The 23,363-nt window shown below is 27.0% G+C and overlaps 1 protein-coding gene and 1 long non-coding RNA gene across 7 annotated transcripts in view; both read right to left on the bottom strand.

Annotated features, from left to right (window-relative positions):
* Positions 1–1,606: 1,606 nt before the first annotated feature.
* Positions 1,607–23,363, bottom strand: part of LOC114125128 (four and a half LIM domains protein 2) — a 95,804-nt gene continuing 74,047 nt past the window's right edge. For 4 of the 6 annotated variants that reach the window (XM_050204604.1, XM_050204605.1, XM_050204602.1 and 1 more), the window contains exons 6-10: positions 14,268–14,468; positions 13,998–14,172; positions 5,798–5,967; positions 4,633–4,819; positions 1,607–3,975 (exon numbers count right to left, since the gene is read on the bottom strand). In XM_050204604.1, the coding sequence (XP_050060561.1) occupies positions 3,818–3,975; positions 4,633–4,819; positions 5,798–5,967; positions 13,998–14,172; positions 14,268–14,468 (891 nt within the window). In that variant the 3' untranslated portion in view covers positions 1,607–3,817. Of the gene's footprint in view, positions 3,976–4,632; positions 4,820–5,797; positions 5,968–10,914; positions 11,162–13,997; positions 14,173–14,267; positions 14,469–19,215; positions 19,556–23,363 lie in introns of those variants that run through there. The other 2 variants (XM_050204606.1, XM_050204607.1) reach the window with 2 other exon arrangements.
* On the bottom strand, positions 6,146–10,908 carry LOC126551418 (uncharacterized). Its single transcript, XR_007605316.1, has 2 exons — positions 7,392–10,908; positions 6,146–7,313 (listed from the first exon to the last, which is right to left on the bottom strand). It is a non-coding gene; the product is annotated as an uncharacterized LOC126551418 (long non-coding RNA).

The raw sequence follows: 23,363 nt of genomic DNA, 5'->3' as shown, positions 1-23,363 counted from the left end.
AACTTAAAATATCATTAAACTAAAGTTGTTTTGTCTTTATCTTTTAAGTACCTGCGTTACATTACACATCAAAACTCTTAAGCTCAAGTTTAACTTCGTTAAGTAATTTAAAAATAAAAGCAAATTGACCTGTTATACCTTAATAGTAAAAATATCGTCATTGAATATTATTTTTTTTTAAGATTTTGAACGGAGTAATGAATGTATTTATTTTATAATGATGTGTGTTTTTTTTTTATTTATTTTTTTTTTATGTATGGAACAGTAAAAATGCTTCGATTTTTAAACTCAGCCCCATTTCTGTTAGGAAAATGAATCTAGTTGGTACTTTAGGGGGTCAAAAGTAACAGAAAACAGGAATATTTACGCAAAACTAGTATTTGACAAAATCAATAATTTTATTTTACTGTTACTCAAAAAATAAAAACTATAAATACTTGAAATTTTCACCAAATGTTTATGTTAGTGTTATCTATATACAGTTAAATTTTCAAAAATGAACTTTTTGACTTTTTTTGAATTATTTATAGACCACAGAAATTTTCGATTTTTATGAGAATTTTCATTTGAAGTGTCGATAAAAAAATGTTGGATGACCAAAAAAACTTGAAAATTTAATACAAGGTTCCTTATGAGTTGTTTTTAATGTAGTTCAAAAAATTTGTGTTTATATCTAAGAATAAAAAATGCAATTCGAAGTTTTCCATGAGATTTCCTTCAAGTAGCTATAGAGAGAACTCGAAGTATCATTATAGGAAAAATTTTATATTATTATTATTTATTATAATAAATTAAATATAATATGTATAGGCAAATTATTGACACTCATATTTAAACAATATCTCAGCAGAATTAAATAAACCTTAAATAATTAAAACCTATCACAATAACGAATTTGGGGCAGTTGACGAAATTAAATAGCTAATAAAGATTATAATATTTATTTTTTTATATTATATAGTTATAAACCGTTTTGTTCATTAATAGTTAAAATTAACTAGACTAAAATTCATGATATATCATGTAGTTGTGATGTTCATACTTTATGTTTAATTAAGTAATTTGCAAAACATTAATTTAATTTCAGTGTCTGAATTGATATGTTATAACTCGTTGGATTCTAAAATTGATAATGCCGTACTTATAAATTATGTATTTAAAAGTTTTAGCTACAGTAAAACTTTGCCAACAAAACATGTTCATATCAAACATATACCATATAATATATGATTTATAAAATTTGTTCATTAAAATAAATACTTGTATTTTAAAATATAATATAGTAAATGATACTCCTTTTTCCATACAATTCGTTAAATTAATTCGTTAATAGTATTGTACATATTTGAAGGTTTTATTGTTATACATGTAGTATTGTAGACATTAGAATAATATACTTCTAATTAAAACTAAGTACACTAACATTATTCATAAAAATTATATTTATTTTTATTTTTGTTAATTAATTCTTAGTGTTGTAGGAATCCCATTATTAAGAAGAGCGTATTAGAAATTAAAATGTAAAAAAATATTTTTAAAAAATTGAATTTTATTTTATCTGTAATTTATGTAAGTTACCTTCATTAAATCCTTAGTAAAATATTACTGTCATACTTTATTATAAAACTGACTCATACAGCATATTAAAGAGACTCTATCATGTAGGTCACTCGTCAGTTATTTGAAATTTCTTACTCCAGAATAGTAGCTTATAATTTTAAACAAAATTAAATTTATCAAAACATGTATCTGCAATATTCAATAATTAATATAATATGATTATTATACACGTTAGTACTGATACGACTGTACAAATATGTTAACAATGTTACTGTTATTTATTTATTATTGCTGTGTCTAGCATTCTAGCAATATGCATTATTAATTGATAATTAATTTGAAAGTTAATCAAACATCCTAACATAAAATTAATTTTAATAATTAATGCAATACTGTATTATACGAGATAGATATTAGTAAATAATAAATAAATTCAACAGATGTATTAAATATATAATAATATAATATTATTTATCTTTAGAGTGATTTTTAAATCGAAAAAATCATTATTTCAATCAGAAAACCAGAGCATTTTATTTCAGAAAAAAATTGTAAACAATTTATAATTTGAAAATGTTAAATGTTTCATGTGCCCATGTTAAAATAAATATAGTATACATAATATTGATTCAAACAAGAAGTACAATCAAACAAATGAAACAATGACATAAAAATGTCGCTAAAAAAAAAAAATAAATTTGTGTGAGTCAACAATAGATAACAAGGGTAATATATTTTAAAAAATCGTGATTTTAAAATTTTTTAAATGTATACATTAAAAAAAAAATATATAAATATATATCTTAAGTCTACACTAAATTGTTTTAAAAAACAACGTGATTAGTGTGCGATATAGCAGTATTATAATTACTGTTATTAAAATTATTATTATTATTATTATTATCATAGCACCAAATGATTCAACTGTAATAACTTCTATAGTTATAGTTTTTGCATTATTATAAAAATTACTACGATAAAAATATTCGATAATATAACACCAATATATAATTTTAACTACACTAAATTAAGTAGGCTACAAAACGATATATTTAACAGAAATAATATCGTGTACAAATAATAATTATTGTATAGTATTAAAATAAGTAGTAAATATTATGTATTAAAAGTATGTGTCGAAACAGATTTCGAGAATTCGGTTAGCCGAGTTTTGGTTAATTAAGTTGATTACACATTGTATAATACAATATTTGTGTAAGATATAAACTTACTAGCCCACCTTATTTAATTAATGATTAAAATGTATAAGGTAAGACGTTTCACAGCACTGTGCTCGATTTTTATACTGAAAATAAAATCTTAATAACATTAAGCGACAATTCACTGTAAGTGCCTTGTATAGAATTCTATCTTCTAAGATAAAATAGGTAATATTGTATCTGTTGAAGGACTTCAGGGATAGGGACGGTATAGATAAGGCCATAAATTTACAGTATGTACCTAAAGGGAGAAAAATATAAGGTTGTTATTATAATGTAATAATATAATATTTATATTAACATTTTAACAAGACCTGACTAGTTAATCACAAAAAAAATCATAATAATACTTTTGAGTAATAAATTAACAAGGGTGGTTATGTAACTTAAATGCTGGTATAACTTAATCAAAATTACATTCAAATAAACATAATTTATATATTTATATAAATATATAGTTATAGTTATAATATTCAAACGCTGAGGGGTTAGTGAACTACATAAGTTGTATTATTATTATTATTTTTTTTTTTAACAATTTTAAGTATTTACGTTATCTATGCATAATAATTGTTTTGTTAGTTTTATGTATAAATAAATATAAATCTATCTATTAATATTATGTGGGTTTACGTTTACATCAATATAAATATATATATTTATCAATATCTAATACATTTCTATATAGTGATACGATATACTTTAGAAACGTTAAGGCACACGTGTCAATACATTAAAAACGTACGAATAAATAAACAAATAAATAAATAACGCGGATCCGGTGCCAGAGGTCGGACATAAAATTATTAAACGAACGAATATTTCCGTCACTGCGTCGTCATCGAGAGGTGCGGTGATGGGTTATAGGTGCCTCGCGTAAGCCGTAAAGACGATAGATTTTTTTATTGACGATTTATTATTTTCTTGTGTGTATTATATAATATAGTAACGTTAAGACAGCGATAATAAACATAACGTATAGTCATACGATGGAGTGCGGGGATGGTGGTGGTTGTGTTGATTAAGTGCAGCCGTGTTTACATGAGCTTCTGCTTGGCGCATTCCGGGCAAATGATGTCTTCGGCGTCGGTGATAAAGCCCCTGCCGACCAGCGAGGTCTTGCAAGAGGCGCAAATGAAACAATCGTTGTGCCAGTGACGATCTTCGAATGAGATGAATCTAGTGCCGCCGATTCCTGTGGGGCAAAACGTGCATGAGATACAATATTATCATAATAACATTATCAATTATGTTTTTATATAATACTATATCGTGTTTTCGGAAAGTATACCGACGGTAAATTAAACGGGTGCAATATATAATATCATACTAATATAATAAGTGTTCGTTAGTAAGTGATCAATATAGACAGAAATAGTGAATTACGCCAACGAGAGCTTGAGTCCTATATTTTTTAACAGACTAGCGTTGCCCGTCCTTTCCACCAACCACGACTAATCAGATGGTTTAAAAATACTCTCATGCGATTTATTATTGGTTGATAACATTATAGTTTTGTTTAAATTTTTATATGATTTCTTTATATCTTAATCTGCATTATATGATCATTATATAATCTGCAATTGTTTTTACAAATAACGAGGACCTTATCTTTGTTTTTAATCTTTGCATGGTTGCAAACAATTTATTATCGTCTATACTTAATATTATATAGAAGTATAATATAAGTATTGTTTTACATATCTTTGCTTATACCTACGCTATTTTTGTATATTAATTATTTCTTGTGAGAAAAAAAAGAGAGGAGTCAAAAATATTTGTATATTTTTCTCCTATATTGCTTGGAACCATCATCTCAAAATACGTGACACAAGTTTCAATGGTTGCTTACCTGTAATTGGTTTTACACATGAAGTACATCTTTTGGCGAACAACTCTCCGAAACAATCTCCACAGTATGGTTTTTCGTCTCTGGACGTGAAACGCTGTCCAGCCAACGATGTGCTGCAATGGCTACATGTGAAGCATTCCCTGTGCCAAGGTTCGTTTTTATATGTAACGCCACCACTAGTAATAATCTGTAAAAACACAAATAACAGTGAAGTAGGTAATAAAAATATTATTACTGTAAAGAAACACACCCTATTTTAAAAGGATTTATAGAGGAAATTTTAATTAAATTTTAAAATTTTAAAATGTTCATCCACCAATTTTATTACTAGAATATAATAACTAATAAGCCAATGTTTTTTCCCCTCGATAGAAACATTAAAAACTACAATACAGTAATAATTAACGAAACAGTAAATATTTCAGGAAGAACTACTAAACCGATGTCAGAATAAAATAAAAATAAATTAAATGCATTCGCGTGCTGGTTTTTCAACATAATAGTAGATCTCGTGGTTGTCTTTAATATTTTTTTACACACAAATTTGAGTATAAAGTTATATCTATACTCGTATTACTTTAATTTAGTTTTTTTTTTTAATAAAATAAAATATAAGTCAATCGAGTCAATATAATTAATTTTACTACGTATCTTTCATTTTTTCTCACAATCGTTCGTTTTTAAGAGTAATAAAACAGAATATTTTTTGTTCAGTCAATAAACAACGCTACGTCATGGTTTGCTATATAGCCACAAATATAGTCAATCGTATTTTTTCGATACAATCCAGTGGTTTGGTACTTACTGGGATGGTAACAAATAAAAAATAAATAAATAGTAAGAAAAATTGAAAAACGCGAGAATTCATTAAGTCATAATGCAAGACTAGTGCCTTCCTATAAAGAAAAGAAAAAATATATTTTTACACTTAATTTATACGTATTCAAATTATTTTAGAATATTATACTTTATTATGTGACGGTTTTTGTGATATACAATCGAAATAAATTATAGTCGGGTCATAATATATTGATGTACATATGAACAAATAGGTTTTACATTGTGCATATTTTAGTATGATTGGAAAAAATGAATTTTTGGGCAAGTCCCTTTGTAGTACAAAGATCTTTCCTTCAATATAATTTGTTATTGTATCACACAGTACCTTGTCACACTTAACGCATCGAGTCGAGAACTTTTCTTCGTAGCAAGTGGCGCAGTAAACTTCCTGGTCCCTAGGTATAAAGCTCTTAGTGCCAATAGCCGACTTGCACACAACACAGCTGAAACATTTCTCGTGCCACTGTCTGGTCTTGTACTCCATCTTTTTTGTTCCTGAGGATAGAAAAAAATAATGCACATGAATAAAAATAAAATTTTTTTGACAAAACGTCAAAGACATTATTATATTATATCATAATAATATATTAAATCATATACGCCCTATTTTTAAAACCAGATTATTACCAAATAGCTAATATTACTGATATTACTATAAAGCAGGGGTCGCCAACCTTTTCAAACAAGTGAGCTATATTTGAAATTTTTAGTCCCAGGTGATCGACATCTAGGATAATTTAGTTTTATGAGCAATTTTATTTGGATTCATTTTATTTGTTGTAAATTCTAAATAAATTTGGAACGTAATAACGAAAATATACGGAACATATACGCGTTGCACACGTCTTGCACAAGACGACTAATTGACAGTCGAGTTATAACTAACAATAATTCTGACCATTTATTGTAGCCGAGGCATTTATTTTCAAATAAAAAAAAAAATTCTGACTATTACCGATTGACCGATAATGGTAAATTCCTAGAATACAATTTAGCAATCCACATTATCCGATTATTTATTACGCGATCGACCGATAATGGTAAAATTAATTTTTATAACGATCGACCTATATTCATAGAAAGATCGACCAGTCGATCGCGATCGACTGGTTGGCGACCCCTGCTATAAAGTATAACATAAGTCCCATTACACTGACAAAATTTTAACGGGATGCTATGTGTGCCGTTAATACAAGTAAATCCGTTTCTTAGCTGCGATTTATCTTATTTTTATTTTAAAATTACATGAAAAATTAATTGTTAGCGAGACTATTTTAAAAATAAATAAATTCATTAAACTTGAGGATAAAATATTATTTTAATTAAAAAAAATTTGTCTAACTCACGCGCACCATATAATTTAAAATATTTTTGTGATTTACATAATTGCATTTAACATTTAATGAATCAATTACAGAAAGTATCTTAATTTTATTTTAAAAATTATGATAAATTATCTAGCCTTGATAATATGGAAATATATAATGTTTTTTTTTATATACATAATATTTTGGACTGTATAGTCAAATTGATGAGTGATTTAAAAAAAAAACTCTGATTAATAAGGTATTTTTATATCGTAAGAAAAAATTCTAAAATCTTAAATAAAATTGATTTTATTATTTATCACAAAACAAATTTTGAATCAATGTTATTCGTTTGTTTGAAATAAATATAGTGCTTAATGCATATTATGCTTTACTCTCAATCCTGGTATAATAATGCATACCTATTGTTTAAGTTATTATGATACATCATATAGATCCTTCCTCCCCCTCCATGTAGATTGATCATGTTTATTATAACTACTTAATTTGTATATTGTATGCAATATTTTACGGCTGGTGAAAAAAAAAATCAATCCTTAAGATAGCGTTTAACGAGAATCGCCCACTACCAGGCTTGTTTTATAATCGTACTTGCAGCACCGCTGTTCGCGAAAACCCACGCAACGATGACGCTTAAACCAACAGGACGTGGAAACAATTCCGATTCGCGCTGTCGAAATTTTTTTTTCTTCCGCGGGTCCTTCGCTCCCACGGTGTCGCGGAGTGAAATGAATGGAGCGTATGTTATGCGATTGTCGTCCCACGGTCTGATAGATAGGTAATATATTTTTTTCACCAGTTATACTTCACCGATTAACACGACTTATTCTTCTGCACCACGGGACGACCACTAAACGTGATCTTGAATCCGTATACACGTAAATAGCAAAATACAATATTGAATACAGAGAGCAAATATCCTTCTTTAATTTCATCCCTCCCTCCCTCCCTCCACATGCCTCGAAGAAAATAATAGGCAACAAAAAATATTTACAACACTTGTTAAGATTTTATTATTATTATCAACATATTTTACACGAAAAACATATTATATATTTTTATTTTTTTATCAAAGTATCAATAAAGTATATCCACTATATTCACCGGATCGGGGTAAGGCACACTAAGATATTCTATGAAAATAAGTACCCAAGACGAAGAAGATCTAACTTATGAATTTATTGAAGAGGTAATCGATTTATGTAAAAGAAAAGAAAAATTGTCGTATAATTTGATTTAATAAATATTTTTAAAATACATATGTTTTTTTTAGTTTGTAAAAATAAAATAAATAATATGATAGGTATCAAATGTGAAATGCATATGTACTGAATTAATTTTATCAAATAATAATAATAATAATATACTTGAGGTTACTAAAATGTATGACAAGTGAAAACATGAGAGCTTCTTCTTTGAAATATTGTCCTGATTCTATACTACACGTAACAATACGCATAATGCATAATTTATAATTGATTTGCATATCAAATAAAATTGTTAAAACAACCACATCGCCTCAAATCTTTTACTTGTACGAGACTTTTTATCTTTCTTTCTCCTTCGCTCTCACTAAATAATCGCCTACAGGCCGTCATTGTAAACTAAATAATATTCAAACCCACGAATAGGTCAATCAATTAAGTCGCAATCATAGTTGTTACTCATCTCGACAGTAGTACACAGTCGTAAATGTTGCACTCTTCAATATTTTACCATCTCAGCCCACTTTTCAATACTTTTTTTTCCATCTTAGCCGCGACTGTTACCATTGTCAATTTCGCGATCTATAAAACTACCGAGTGTCGCGTCGGGCATGCACAATCATAATAATTGTTACGATTCACGGAAGGTCACAACAGTGTGCATATATGGACTAGTGTTTTTTTTCTTATTAATTTTCGAGCCTTTTCGACGAGAGTGAGAAAAACGTTATAATAATAACAGCAACATTCAGAACTATAAACTGATCAATATATAGTTAATATCTATATCTGCAGTTATTGTCGTCGTTTAGTACCAGTTATTTCCTTTTAGCAACATCTACGGGATCTAATTTCGCTGACTCGACCTTAGAGTTATGTTAAAATGCGGATCAAGGCCGTTGATAAAATATATATATCCTATACGGTCTGGCGAGCTTAACGAAGTACAAACATACGGAATGATCAGTTAAGTGTATTTATTGTCCCCCGGATATTATATACGATAATGATGGTCGCTGCGATTGTTACGTTTTTTCGACGGATATATGTAACGTAGGTACGAACGGAGACAATGGTAAGGACGCAAATTACGCCCACGGGACCAAAGACTCGCCGTTGAATCGAGATATTGAAAATCTGCAAGCCAAGGTTTTACGATCGTCATCTAAAAGGAAATTCAGTCGATTACAGTTGAAAATCGACACTCCTATATGGAGACGATTAATGTCTAAAATTAATTTGAGAAATGTTTTTTTTTATAAATAACGATCGAAATCACCGATGGAGCGGTTTAAGCAGCATTTTGTTTTCAAAAAAAAAATGTTTTATATAGGTATATTATATATACATACAACGCAAGTCGCAAATTATAATATACAATTTATATTCTAAGTATCCAACAGCAAAATATATACTATTATAGATTAATAATAAATAGGTAGAGTAACATAAAAATAACAATACATAATAATAGTCAATACCTAAAGTATAATTCTCATATTTTCTTATTATTATCTATACCTAACTACATTTAATATATTATTATACCCAGTGTATTTTTTTATACACGAAATCGCAATTATTGTTTAGAAACACATAGTGAAAAAGTAAAACAATTTTTTTATCTGGTTAAATCAGGTTGGTTTTAGTTTAATAATGATTATAAATACTACCTATTAAATACAAACAAAAATATACCTTCACTAATACCATAAGTTTCATATATTTAATGGCACATTAAACATTTCAGTCATTCGATATTTTTTTACTCATAAAAATATAATTTCTTAACGGTAATTTTCTGGTAGATTATGAAACCACCTATACATGGACATAGCTATAAAAACTTAATTTTAAGTTAGTGCCTAATAATACTAAAACTGATACAACTTTGAACGAAATTATAAAAAAAACAGTTACAGGCTACAGCTACGATTTACCAAAATGCAATGTTATACATTTTGAAATAGAAACCAACAATGTTAATTTTATAATTTGATGCAAAGTTTTATTTTTAAAATCTTTACATATATATAACAATAAATATCTATAAATGTAATAACTTTTATTTAAAAGAATTTAAAGTTTCGAAAAGTAAACTTAGTATATTACAAAATTAATGAGTTACTCTCGCTCCTTTAGTACTTTATAAAAGTTGTTGTATATCACATTATCACCACACCGTTTCTCAGTATTTTTAAATATAATAAAAATTAAATGTGTATTTAAAATTTAAATGAACATATACTACAAAACTTACAAGTTGATTTTGTACATTAAAAAAAAATACATATTATAATTTCAGTTTTGATAACTCGGAAAAAAGCACAAATGTCAATGAACGTTATAGTATTTATTTTAGTAAATAGAATCGTACATTTAAAGAGAGATTTACAGAATATAAATTGCATTATACTCGTATATTTTAAAATATTATTAGGTACCCAATCATGTAAAGCAAACAGATGGTTAAGACTATTTTAACCACCATATATGGTGATTTTCATACGTCATATTATAATAAGACACAAAAATAAATAATATTTTAGAGAGTTAAATATTAGTCATCGAAAGAGTATGTATTTATTAATCATGCAATATATAGCATAAAATTTATGGCCAAAAATAAAAATAATAATAATTTGTGTCAGGGATTAAAAATATAGCATCTCGATAATCCTGCTATACACTTTCTAACATGCTGCAGATTTTTCAACCAATTTAGTAAAAAAAAAATAAGACGATGAGAATAAATTATATTAAAAAAATAAAGGTAAAAAAAGCTATCTCGTAGTCGTGACACCAAAGGTCGTCAAGATCAGTTTTTGTTGGACTATCGATGACGGGGTAGCGAGAAGCTGCGTACGGGTTAATAGTGGAACGAGTAGGTATTTATATAGTGGTTCTACCTGGAGGGGTGGCTTTGGGGTCTCCCAATCTGCAGTCCCGTTTCAACGAGCATTCGAACGCCTTGTTTTTCGTTATAGACGCGGGACTCATCAGATATTCCGGTAGAAATGACGACAGAATGGCCACATCGTCGTCGCCCGGATCCTTTTTGGGAGTGCTGGTCTTCAGCGTGATGTTACCGAACTTGCTGGTCATTACGTCCACAGACATGTTTGCACTTGTACTGAACCAAAAGCGCGTGACAAACGACGACGGGCACCGAGTCCGGACGTAATAATATACTTGGTGTACCTATCTGTCCCCCCTCGAGCTCGCGCGCCCCACCGCCGATAGGATACCGGACGACCTTTCCGACCTGCCCACGGTATAAGTATACTATTATATTGATATAGGTACTACACCTCCGACCATAGCACGAAGATAATGATATTATTATTATTGTGTTATTATAATATTGGTATTGCCATCATCAGATATCGTTTTCAGTTGTGGGGTGGAGAGAGGGAGCGATCAAAAACCCATAAAGGATAAAAATTCGTATACGTCGGAACCAGGAACAGTGGTCGACATTATTAGAGGCGGTTCTACCTATAATATGACCAGAAATTAGTTACCATTCATCATGGTATATTATAACAATAAGTAGAGCCGTAGGACGTGATACCCGTATATTTTACTACCTCATTATACCTACCCAACGAGCATTATAGTACAATTTAACGTGAAATTAACATTGTGGCACCCAAGTTAATGTTTAGAAGTTAAACGCCCATCACCAAAATACGAAGATGAGGACATTTTCGAGGTAATGTCATTTAAAGCTTGAAAATATTGAACTAACGAAGAATTAACAATAGTTTAATATAATATATCAAACTATTGTGATCATAATATGATTAATAATACGGCATAAATTATATAAAAATAAATGTTTCTTTTGATCTTTGTCCTCTATAGACTCAAAAACTATAAGTTTTCAGTTACAGTTATAACAATATATTCTTTAAGATACGAGAGGGGGAAAAGTATAACTTTTTTTTACAACCTTATCACTATAGGGTGGCTAACACATAAAATATGTTTCTGCTTATAAATTCAAATTTATATATATTTTTCCGTTAATTAAAGATAGTAAAATAGTTATTATAATTGAATATGATTATCTATATCTATGTATAAATAAAAAATGAATGAGTAATATTACACCTTATCAGTATTTTGTAATAGATACAAAATAAAATATTTTATGAGTTTTTAATACCAACCAATATATAATATATTATAACATATCGTGTTCTTTTTTTCTACAAAAAATGTCTCTATCTCAAAATTATATGCATATGTTGTGGAATTTACTATATTACCCGTTGGATTAACGGAAACAATAAATTACACTGGAATAATCAAGCCGTATTAAGTAAAATGCGCCGGAATATCGCCCGTGATCACAACAACGACATACGTATAATAAATATTATGTACCTAAGACGGACGTCAAACCGCGTGGACTTATCATTTCGACCTTGGACACACGCGACTTATCGAGAAGAAAATACATAAAACGTTAATGATGCAGCAATATTGGACGATGATGTCACCTGCACCATTACAGTGCATATACAATATAAGAATGGTGTTTTTTTAATCAACGTACAGTGCCGTGTGTCGACGTGTATTTTTTCACTCTCTCAACGAATGCGGATCGAAAAACGTAGACAAACACAGCTCCCACTTGTGTTTTTTTTTAACGATTTGCTGTTGTTAGTTTCATGATTTTCTGTTGGCGCATCACTGCCGTTAGGACGTTGAAAAAGAGAGCATATAATAATTTTGAATTTTATTCGGTCTAAGGGGATAATTGTGTGAAATCTCGATAGTGGTACAAGATAAACACAAATTCGATATACGAAGAGAAAGTTTTGAAAGATATATTTACTGAACATCATTTTAATTTTTAAAAACGTGTAATGGACAATAGCACAGTGAAAATGCCACATTAAGTCTAAAATATAAAAAATAAATGTCTCATTTAACACACTGTAGAACATATAGTTTGAACATGAAGCGGTTTAACAGTATAAAAAATAATAATCGAAAGCACAAAAGCATATTGCCGTGAATTTGCATTTATCATCTAATCGAATAAGACACATGTCAAAAAGGATATGTTTCTAAAACGGTAAACATATCTGAACCACGGATGATTAGCACACTAGATTTTGAAATAATAGTATACAGCTTACACTATAATAAGACAAGTGTTGTGTGTGCAATAACGAAATAACAATATATATAAATTGATTTAAATAAATCAACATAATAATATAACCTAAGAGATTATTTATGAGTAATAATAGTAAAATATTATACTAACTAATATTTTTATAAAAAAAATTAACAAGAATCTACAATACGAGTATAATATGAAAGTAATAATCATGACAACAAAAATTAAGATAGACAAACACAGTGGGTAATATAAGGTTCTACAAGGTATTTTATACATAATATAAGAAAACTTGAACTACACGATTTCTGCAAAAAATGGTCAACAAAGTTTTGGAAAACATTCAATAGATTTCAATGGATTATTTATCAATTAGATCAATATATTATTTTGTTGTTCAAGAATTAATGAGGCAATGTGTGTTGAATGAAACATATCTTTTCATGTATAATACAAGGGATGGCTTGAGGAATACGATTGTATTAAAATATCTCGCGAGTATGCGCTTTTTCAAGTTATAAGCCAAAAAATTATAGTAGATATAATTATAATTGACAGCAAAATACAACTAAACATCATAACCACCCTGTGTCCAAATACAGCTTATACGCTGACTAAATATTTGGAATGAAAAATGTGGAAAACATTCAATATTATATATAATTTACTAGTGATTTTGAACATAGATTTAGTTAATCCAGTGCATTGTTTTTTTTTAATTAATTTTCATTTTAATATTACTATCTATTATAATGAGCCGATTAAAATGTTAAATACGATTTAGTGATAATATATTTTACGTATTTGACCTAGTCCCAACTTTGGAATTATTTTCATTTTAATAAAATACATTACCTGCACGGAATATATCTCCACAACCATCGCATCTAGCAGCAAATTGAGTATCGTAGCAGTTTCCGCAATAGATTTTTTCTACTTTTGATCCAAATTGTTTGTCCACCAACGATACGCGACATTTGCTGCACAAGAAACAAGCTTCGTGCCAATGTTTATCCTTGTACGACAAATCCTGAAAAAATACCGTAATATATAGTATTGTTATAGGTTATGTTATAGAGTTAATTATAGAGTTAACTTATGAAGCAAATTGATTCGCGAACGTACTTTAGAGTCGATCCCGATGGTCTTGTCACATTCGTCGCAAGGATTGGCGAATACAGATTCATAGCATTTGATGCAATATGGATGATCGTCTCTAAGCACATACCTCTGTCCTGTCAACGATTCATCACATTGCCAGCAACAGAAATGACCAGAATGCCAGTCCTTGTTCATAGCCTTGGTGTATTCTCCACTGAAAATTAACTAAAAAAAAAAAAACATAAATTTTATAATTTACAAAGAACAATTTAATATTAAGTCATGACTTTTTAAACAATTATCTATTCAATTATGCGAATTCGTGTATTTGTTTTTCATTAAAATGAATGCCACAATACATCAATATTCACACAAACGTATTATGTTTTATAAGAACCATCGGTTTCAAAAGGGAGTTTTTTTTTTTTAAATTAAAGATATCGTAAAAATATTTTTTATTTAAGACGCAATGATTTAACCATATAATATATATCAACACAATGTTTAACACAGATATATAATTTACCAGTTTGTCGTTTAATGAATTACTAGTGTTTAGTAGACCAAAATAATTTTTATATGATTAAAAATACTTTTTCGAGGATTTAATGTAATGGAATTTATTGAAGTATTTAAAATAGTATTCTAAAAATGATTTTTTCAAGCCTTAACACAATTGAATAAACATGCATCACGTTTGTTTAAATAAAATAATAAAATAAACTATAATTGAACTCTACGGTCTTTTAAAATTTTTAAAGAAATTTGTAACCCTCACGGGGTGTATTATGTTGTTTCATTTATTGGTTTTGTCGATTTCACCTAATCTTTTCGATAACTTTGAATTGAAGTTAATGAAGTCGTCGCACTTTCAATTCTTTTTTAGAGCTTTTTAGAAAATGTCAAAAGTTGAACAATTTGCTAAAAAAAAATAATCAAACCAACTAATAGGTATAGGCACCACGCCCGCGTAAAATGTTGTCTTTTCACGCGATCGTAGTATTACTCATACATTGGTCGAATCGTATGACCTTTAAATTCAAATGCGACAGTATCATCGAGGTCGTGGAGTTCAAAGAATCAATTTTTATTTTCTTATAAATCGTCAAAATAACCTATGTTGTCATAAACTAAATATGATACATTGATACTATAAACCTAAATCTAAAAACATTCTAACTACCCTCAATGACTCAATCCCGAGTGTTCTCTACCATTAGACTGGGTGTACAGATAACATACTTTCCCTCATTATTTTGTTTAATCAACAATAATAATATATATATTAATAAAAACGTTTTTTATCATTATACTAAGGCTGTTAAAATATATTTAATATATTAATATTATTAATATTGGCTAAATAGTGAATTACTAATTAAAAAATGAATCTATGTAATTACTAGGTGTCATAACTTTTTAATGTTATGAGGTTCCCTTATACACGTTATAGACGTCTGGAGTTGAATTTACAATAAAAATAAAATTCAACATGTAAAATCTATTTTCTCTTATTTGACTCAAAGTAAATGTTGTTTTAACAACAAGTAAATTATAAACTGACATCATCATTTCAAAGACTTTTATAAAATAATTTAACATAAGGATTTTTTTTACTATTTTAACTACACATTATTGAGTTATTAATTTAATTCAGTCAAACACTAATGTTAGCTTAGCTGTTCTAAGTACAAGACTTAAAATTTAAATTTAGTTACAATTTTTGTGAAAGTTAAATTAACAGATTTCTATGTTTGCAATATCAAAAATAATATTACAAGGCACTATCTGAAATAATTTATTAATCTTTTGATTACGTTTCTATTTTTTTTTTTAGTTCAGAAATACAATAAACCTGAATAGTAATATATTTAAAATGTATTAATCAAAATGTATTCAAATATTTACACATTGAATATAAATTGATAAATAATTATATTTAGTTCAAAAATCTATAAAGAATATATTTTTACTTACAAAACATCAAGATCTTCTCTAAAAATCGATATTTTTAACGGTTTTATTGAATATCACTTAAAATTTTTAAAAAATAACTTAAGTCGTGTTCTATTTGGGTACAATTTTAATGTTATAGAGGCACTACATAAAGCGTTTTAACCTTTTTTTCTACCAGAAAAAATGTTTTCCCAAGAATAAAAATTAGACATTCTTGTACAGCCATTCATTCTTTGTAACACTCAGAATCTAAAAAATCTATTACAAACTCATCGATCTTTAGGATGAAGAAAGCCAATTTTTATTCATAATTTTAATAAAACACTACAAGCAAATAAATAATATTTACCGTGTAACTTCAATGCATTGGTATTACCATATTTTTTTAAATTTTAAAATGGATTTTACCAAAGAAAGTAAATGCAGAAAAGCTATAACTAGAAAAGACAATGTATTGCTAATCAGTATTTAATCCACGTTTATTTGACCTTTACTGGAACATATCAGTAACTGATGAGTTTTAAATATGTGGTCAGTATAAATCTCATTTTTAAAAATAATCAGGAATGGCAATATACATAGAACATTTTCTATACAACTCAGACGTTATTCTGATTTTAATTCTTTTAAACGAAAAATTCTGTCGTATTGTGTTATGCATTTTTATATTACTTTTTACGATCGTGCGGAATATTAATAGCTAATTCCTATGCACCGTTTAATGCATCACGGTCTATTTCGAATATGAAATTCATGGACCGAAACCATTTTATATTTAAACAGAAAGCGTATATAATAAATGAAGAGAAAAATGTGAAAAAATGTATCTACTTTCCGTCAGCTTTACTACCGTCTTGTACAAGAGTGAATAACCCTTTAATAGTTTAATATATAGTCATCGGACTCACTAACATAAATTGCGACTAATACAGATGGCGAAAAAAACTATATATTTTATGTATATTGAAAATACATTATACTTAAATTCGGATACTTAATGATTTATTTTTTTTTTCACTAAAATTAATTAATAATTTATAAATACCATATAAAAATTGATGAATTGTTATGTTTTTCATAACTATATACACATTTGACGTTTTATATTAATTACTAAATAGGTAAATGTTATATGTATTTATAATTAACCGCAATAAAAGTTCCCATAAAAAGTAGCCGATAATAATATTGTTTGTGTCATTTGAAGTCATTTGTAAATCTGTTTAACTTGACTGTGTTTACAACTTGACATAAAAAAATTACGACTACCACAAGAAAACGATAATTATATACTAAATTATATACCTACGATTTTCAAAATTGGAGTGCAAATGTTTAAACAAGTTGTCAAATACTAATTTATTACAAAAATTGTTCTGACCTAATAAATTAATCTTGTTAAGGCACTAAATACTGATTTTCAACTTAGAAATGAATAAATTATTATCATATTTATATTCAAATCTCAATGAAAAATGTAAGTTAGAAATTAATTTTTAAATGCTTTAGAAATGAATGAATCTATTCAAATCTATTAAGTAGACCAACTTTATCCAATTCAACAATAATAATATGTAATATACTTAATATTTTATTGTCATGTAATTACATGCACAAAAACCGATGGAATAAAAAATTAATATTTTAATCAAGATGTAATATTGTTATAAAAGCGCTACTCATAAAAACGCCATAATTCAAATAATAAAGTAAATCGTTACGCGTAATACATAAAATAAATTAACAGAAGAATATCTAAAAAATATTATTATTTTAAAGTTATTAATGAAATATCATTAAAATACTTATATATTATACATATATATATATAAACATACTATAGTATGGTAATAATCAAAACAATTTTAGAACAAATTTAAATTACACGATACCTACTATTTTAATTAACCATGAATAAAGTTGAATCGTAAAAATTTGAAGTAATAAAAATTAATTTTTTGCGTGATAAACAAACTTGATTACTCGTGTTTGAATGAAACTAACTGTTATTAACTGTAATTATTACAAAAATCGCCTAATTAGTTTAAAGAAACAATAATCTATACTCGGACATCGTATTTTTATACAATATTTAGGAAAGACTACGTATGTATATTGTGATGTGACGTTTGGGTAAATATTTGTCAAATTAAAAAAAAAAAAAAAAAAAAAAAAAAAAAAAAAAAATAAAAAATAATTCTAAAACATTTCAACTAACGCTTTTAAATCAATTGAATAAGAAAAACAATTTATGAAGGTAATAGAATTTATTATTCTATCAAACACGTATAAAACTAATTTTATTATGTATGTTTAATTATTATACATAATTTAACTGGTTTCAAAAAAAAAAAACATTTTTAGAAAAAAGAGGTAGGTAATTCATATATGTATGGGATAAATAGTTGATTATTCAATACTATTACTAATTAATTTCAACTATTGATATAGGTAATTATATTATAATCAATTATAATTTGTCTAACGGATATTATTTACTATGTAACGTATTTATCATTAACGCATAAATTAATTATTATTAATTACACCTTGATTTATCTGATGTATTATCTTTTATTACAATATACATGACGATTTTTCTCAAATTTTTGTAGTAAAAATATTACCATTTAGTCGTTGTAACGATTATAACCGGCAAAAAATAAAAATTTTCAAAACTACGATAAAGTTTCTTTATCATAATAATATTATTAAAAGAAATTAGTTTATAATTCAAAATTATTATAAATCATACGTTTGTGTAATAACGAGTTATATTATAATAACAATAAGTTATCAATAATTTTTCTTACCAATAATATATTATCTAGACAAGAGGTATTTTCCGTTTGAACTTAAAAGAACAATGTAAAATGTTACGATAAACAAAATATCTAATAACATTTTTGCAAAAATGTAATAAAAGCATAAATTTATTAAGTTATGTTTTTTGTAATAGATGAATAAAAATTGTTTTTTTTTTTTTTAATTAGATTAAGGGATTCTCGGAAAATACCTCTTGTCATCGTGACCATTTTCTGATGGATACACGTTTTCTTTATCCAATTCTGTGATAGTAACTTCGCCTTGATCATTGCTCTCTCTCCTCTTATTTGACGAAGTAGTTTTTTTGCTTTTCCTGACTTTTCTCTCGGTAGTTGTGAACTGATATTCTACGTCAGCCATTTTAATGAAGTTTTCGAATTATAATTTTTAAATCGAAGTAAACAATTAAACGAAAACGTTTAAAACGAGACGAACTTGCAAATAAACTAAAAGATTAAGATCAAAAGAAAATGCGAGTTTCCCAATACGTCTAGGCTGTAGCAATCACACGTTCAGACTGCGAATATAGCGTTTCGGTTGGGACGGCGTGTGCAGTACACTGTCCTCTACGGTGGGAGAATGTTTCCACCCGAAAATCTATTTTTAAATAAAATCCAAATGAAAACTTCGGACAGGAAGTGTGGTTTATGACATTAATCTTACTAGATGATGTGTATCCCTCGTAGAATATCATAGAATAAAAATATTATCTCCCGATCAGAAACAAAAAAATCGTCTACTTCACATTTATAGCTAAAGCATAAATTAATCAGAAAGATGATTTTGTGATAAAAAATACAAAAATTAATACATCAGAATAATATGTAATTTATCAAAATTATCGTTATTAACACGAGTAAATAGGATGATAGAATAAAATACAATTACCTATAAAAATTAAATTTGATGGACGTTAACATGATTTTATTGATAAGCACAATAATACTAAGCACAGGGTTAAAATATAGGTACTTCAAAACCTAACTATAATTTTAAGAAGATAGGTTTGGTTAAAAAATATAAAGTGTATCACCAAACACGACAAGATTAGAACTCGTGCTTATTCTTTTAGAAATTGTCTAAACAATTATTGATACTTTAGTATATGTAATGAATAATGATACTCATATTAATATACTACAAAACACGAGTATACGAATTCGAAAAAAAAATATAATTCATATTTCTTATATCATACAAAAACATTTTGATATAATCAAAATGCAATAATTTTTTTAAATAAGAGAATACATATTAGTTTATATTATGTACAAATACAAATGTCTTTCATTCCATAAATACCTAATGCATGTATTTTTTTTTTTTTAAAAAAAGGTTAACTATGTATTCAAACTGTAAGTTAGCAAAAAATCAAGTGACGATCAATATAATATATATGATAATATATATGCATTCTATACCTAAAACTTTTTTTTTAACAACAATTATCAAAGGATGAGTGTTATGTATTGTATTTTGATTGTTGTCATTATAGTAATAGGCGTTAAAATAATATGTTGTAAGATATATAGTGATGTTTATGCTTGTTTAAATTGAGTCTGTACTGAACTCGAAAAATTACACTCGACAGTTGTCTTAACGCTATAACAAAACAACAAACACAAGTCACAAATTCACAACCATAACAATTAACAACTAACGTATAAATAATATGTTTATATTATATCTATACATAATGTTATTATTCTATATGATATTATCACAGTACGACGAACATACCAATTTGCATTTTTATCAAATATAAGATTCTTAATACTAAAAAACGAATAATAAATTGCACAGTACATTAGTTCCTTTTACACTATTTCTTAGCAAATGCTATTCAAATGAATTTTGGTGTAAATTTATTTTAAAATGAATATATTAAAAACACAAAAAGAGGCGTTGTGTTAAAGAGTCATATTGCTTTAATTTGAATTTATTCTTATTTTGTGTCACATTTAGATGAATTGGTGAATGTAAAACAATATGAATGGAAAAATAGTACAAAAGAAAATAGGAATTAATTATTATTACTTAAATTCAAGAAGTAATTATAGTTGAAGTCTATTTTGTTGTCTATACACGTGAACTGATTACAATATGACACTGCAAGATTTTAATAGTTTTTCTCTACCGGATATGTATCGTAATAACGTTATACAAAGAAAACAGTGGTATTCTTATGAAAATTCATTGAAAACGAAATCAATAAATTATCGAATGAAAAATCTGTCAACTGGATGATTTTTTTTACGTTTAAGTATAAAATACCTTTTATATATTAATGGAATACTACGAACAATACTGAATAAGTTTAATGATCAAAATTATTATTTAATGAAATATTTAAATATGACATAAACTATATTATGTAAATAAACGTTTCAAGTTATTTAAATTGATATATTACTTAAATAAATAATATTTATACACTCGCAATATTATATTACGTGGTTATGATATGTGCACATAATACAAATCTACGAAATGTTCTAAAAATATTCAATATACCTAATATATACCATACCCTTAACAATAATATTCAAAGTTTGAAATCTCAAACTGTTATGTTTATATAATAATTCTAATATAAATATTATAGATTGTTTTAAAAAAAAGGTTAAATACTTTTAAAGTAAATTATAGTAGTTGTTTTAAACTAAGTAACAAAAATCAATTTAATATCATAATAGCCGAAGTATTTGCTTTTAAAATCGTAAGATATGTCTAAATATGATAAAATAAATATAAAATGTATTATGGTTTAAAAATACTACAATACATTAAATGTAACTACTACAGCATTAAGAATACTTAAATATCATTATCCCGTGGCAGATATTAATATAATACTAGTTGAATTACCCATCACTGTCGAATTATAATAATTATAAAAAAAAATAGCTAAATAATTGTAAAAAGTATATTTACATATAATTATAAGAAGTGAATAGTTATATTAATGTTAAGTATTTATAATTAACGTAAAATGTAAAGTGTTTTAATATCTAAAGTTTTCACAATAGGTACTTGTAAATATTAAGCACAGTGCAAATATTTCACCCAAAAATTTTAACAAATTAAAATGTTAATTAATTTAGATATTAAATTATTTAGAAAACTCGCGTTGACGACAAAGACACATCAGTAGACATAGTGAAGATTATGAACATATTGTGTGTGTTTACTGCACAACAAGCGACACACGTCACTACGTTACTACACATGTAATTAAATATTTCCAAAAACTATTTAGTTAATACATTTTCGTAATTTCTCACATTATATGGCTCATTTGCACACCGAATACTCACACTAAAAAAAAAAAAAAAATCATGCAGTTCGGTCGAGTAGAACTTCAGATATAACTGCCCAATGAAATCGTCTCACGTTTTAAAAATATATTAAGTATTATAGATGACAGACACGTACGATAAAATACATTATACATGATAACTATTAAGAATTAATTAAAATAAAATATGAAGGATGACGCTGCATCTGTATAGTCAATTAGTAATAATTGATCGATTAAATTGCGTTTTGACTTCGTTGTGATTTGAGAGTATAAAACAAATATTATTTCTGCGCCAACCTGTTGTTTAATATATAATCTTAGAAAAACCATACATTTTTATACACATTACCTACACGGGTATAACAGGTGCTATATTTTATATTATTATACGATGATCAGTCATGGGATGAATTTCACTAACTTATGAGATGGTAATCAATTTGCGACGGTACAATATAATAATTATTCGTATAATCGTTATGCGCCTAACGGTTAATTTTGGATTCGGAGAGCTTTTAACCTAAATTTTCCCCTCTAAGAAACGCATTTACGTAAAAACGGGATAAAATAAAAATTACGTGCCAAATGTATATCGTTCATCAACAGACTATTATAATATATAATAAAGCGTTTATGTTTTTGCCAACATTCCGTCCGTCGTCCACCGTAAAACCTAAAATAAAATATTAAGTTATGGGTATTTAAATATCCACGGATGTGATTTTCAGCAGTCGACACCCACGGCCTCGAATCCTATTCACGGCCGAACATCCATCACCGCTAGAGTGTTAGGACATCCCCATATCAATCCGCATATGAGAATAACTATATATATCATATGGTTATAATTCAGCTTACAATAATTTACTTCAGTTAAAATTTATAGTTAGGTAAGTTTAAAACAAAATATTATTAATTGCTAAAAGAAATAATATTATCATGTTAGGTAGGCACTATCTAAATATAATACTTGAAAATACACACTTATGTATTATTCCTTAAGGTTGATGTATACTTTTTTATTTAAAATTGTTTAG

The sequence above is a fragment of the Aphis gossypii genome, chromosome 3, assembly GCF_020184175.1.
Source record: "Aphis gossypii isolate Hap1 chromosome 3, ASM2018417v2, whole genome shotgun sequence".
In the NCBI taxonomy this organism is placed as follows: domain Eukaryota; kingdom Metazoa; phylum Arthropoda; class Insecta; order Hemiptera; family Aphididae; genus Aphis; species Aphis gossypii.
Note: the sequence above shows the minus strand (reverse complement) of the source record. Positions and strands in the feature narration are given on the sequence as shown.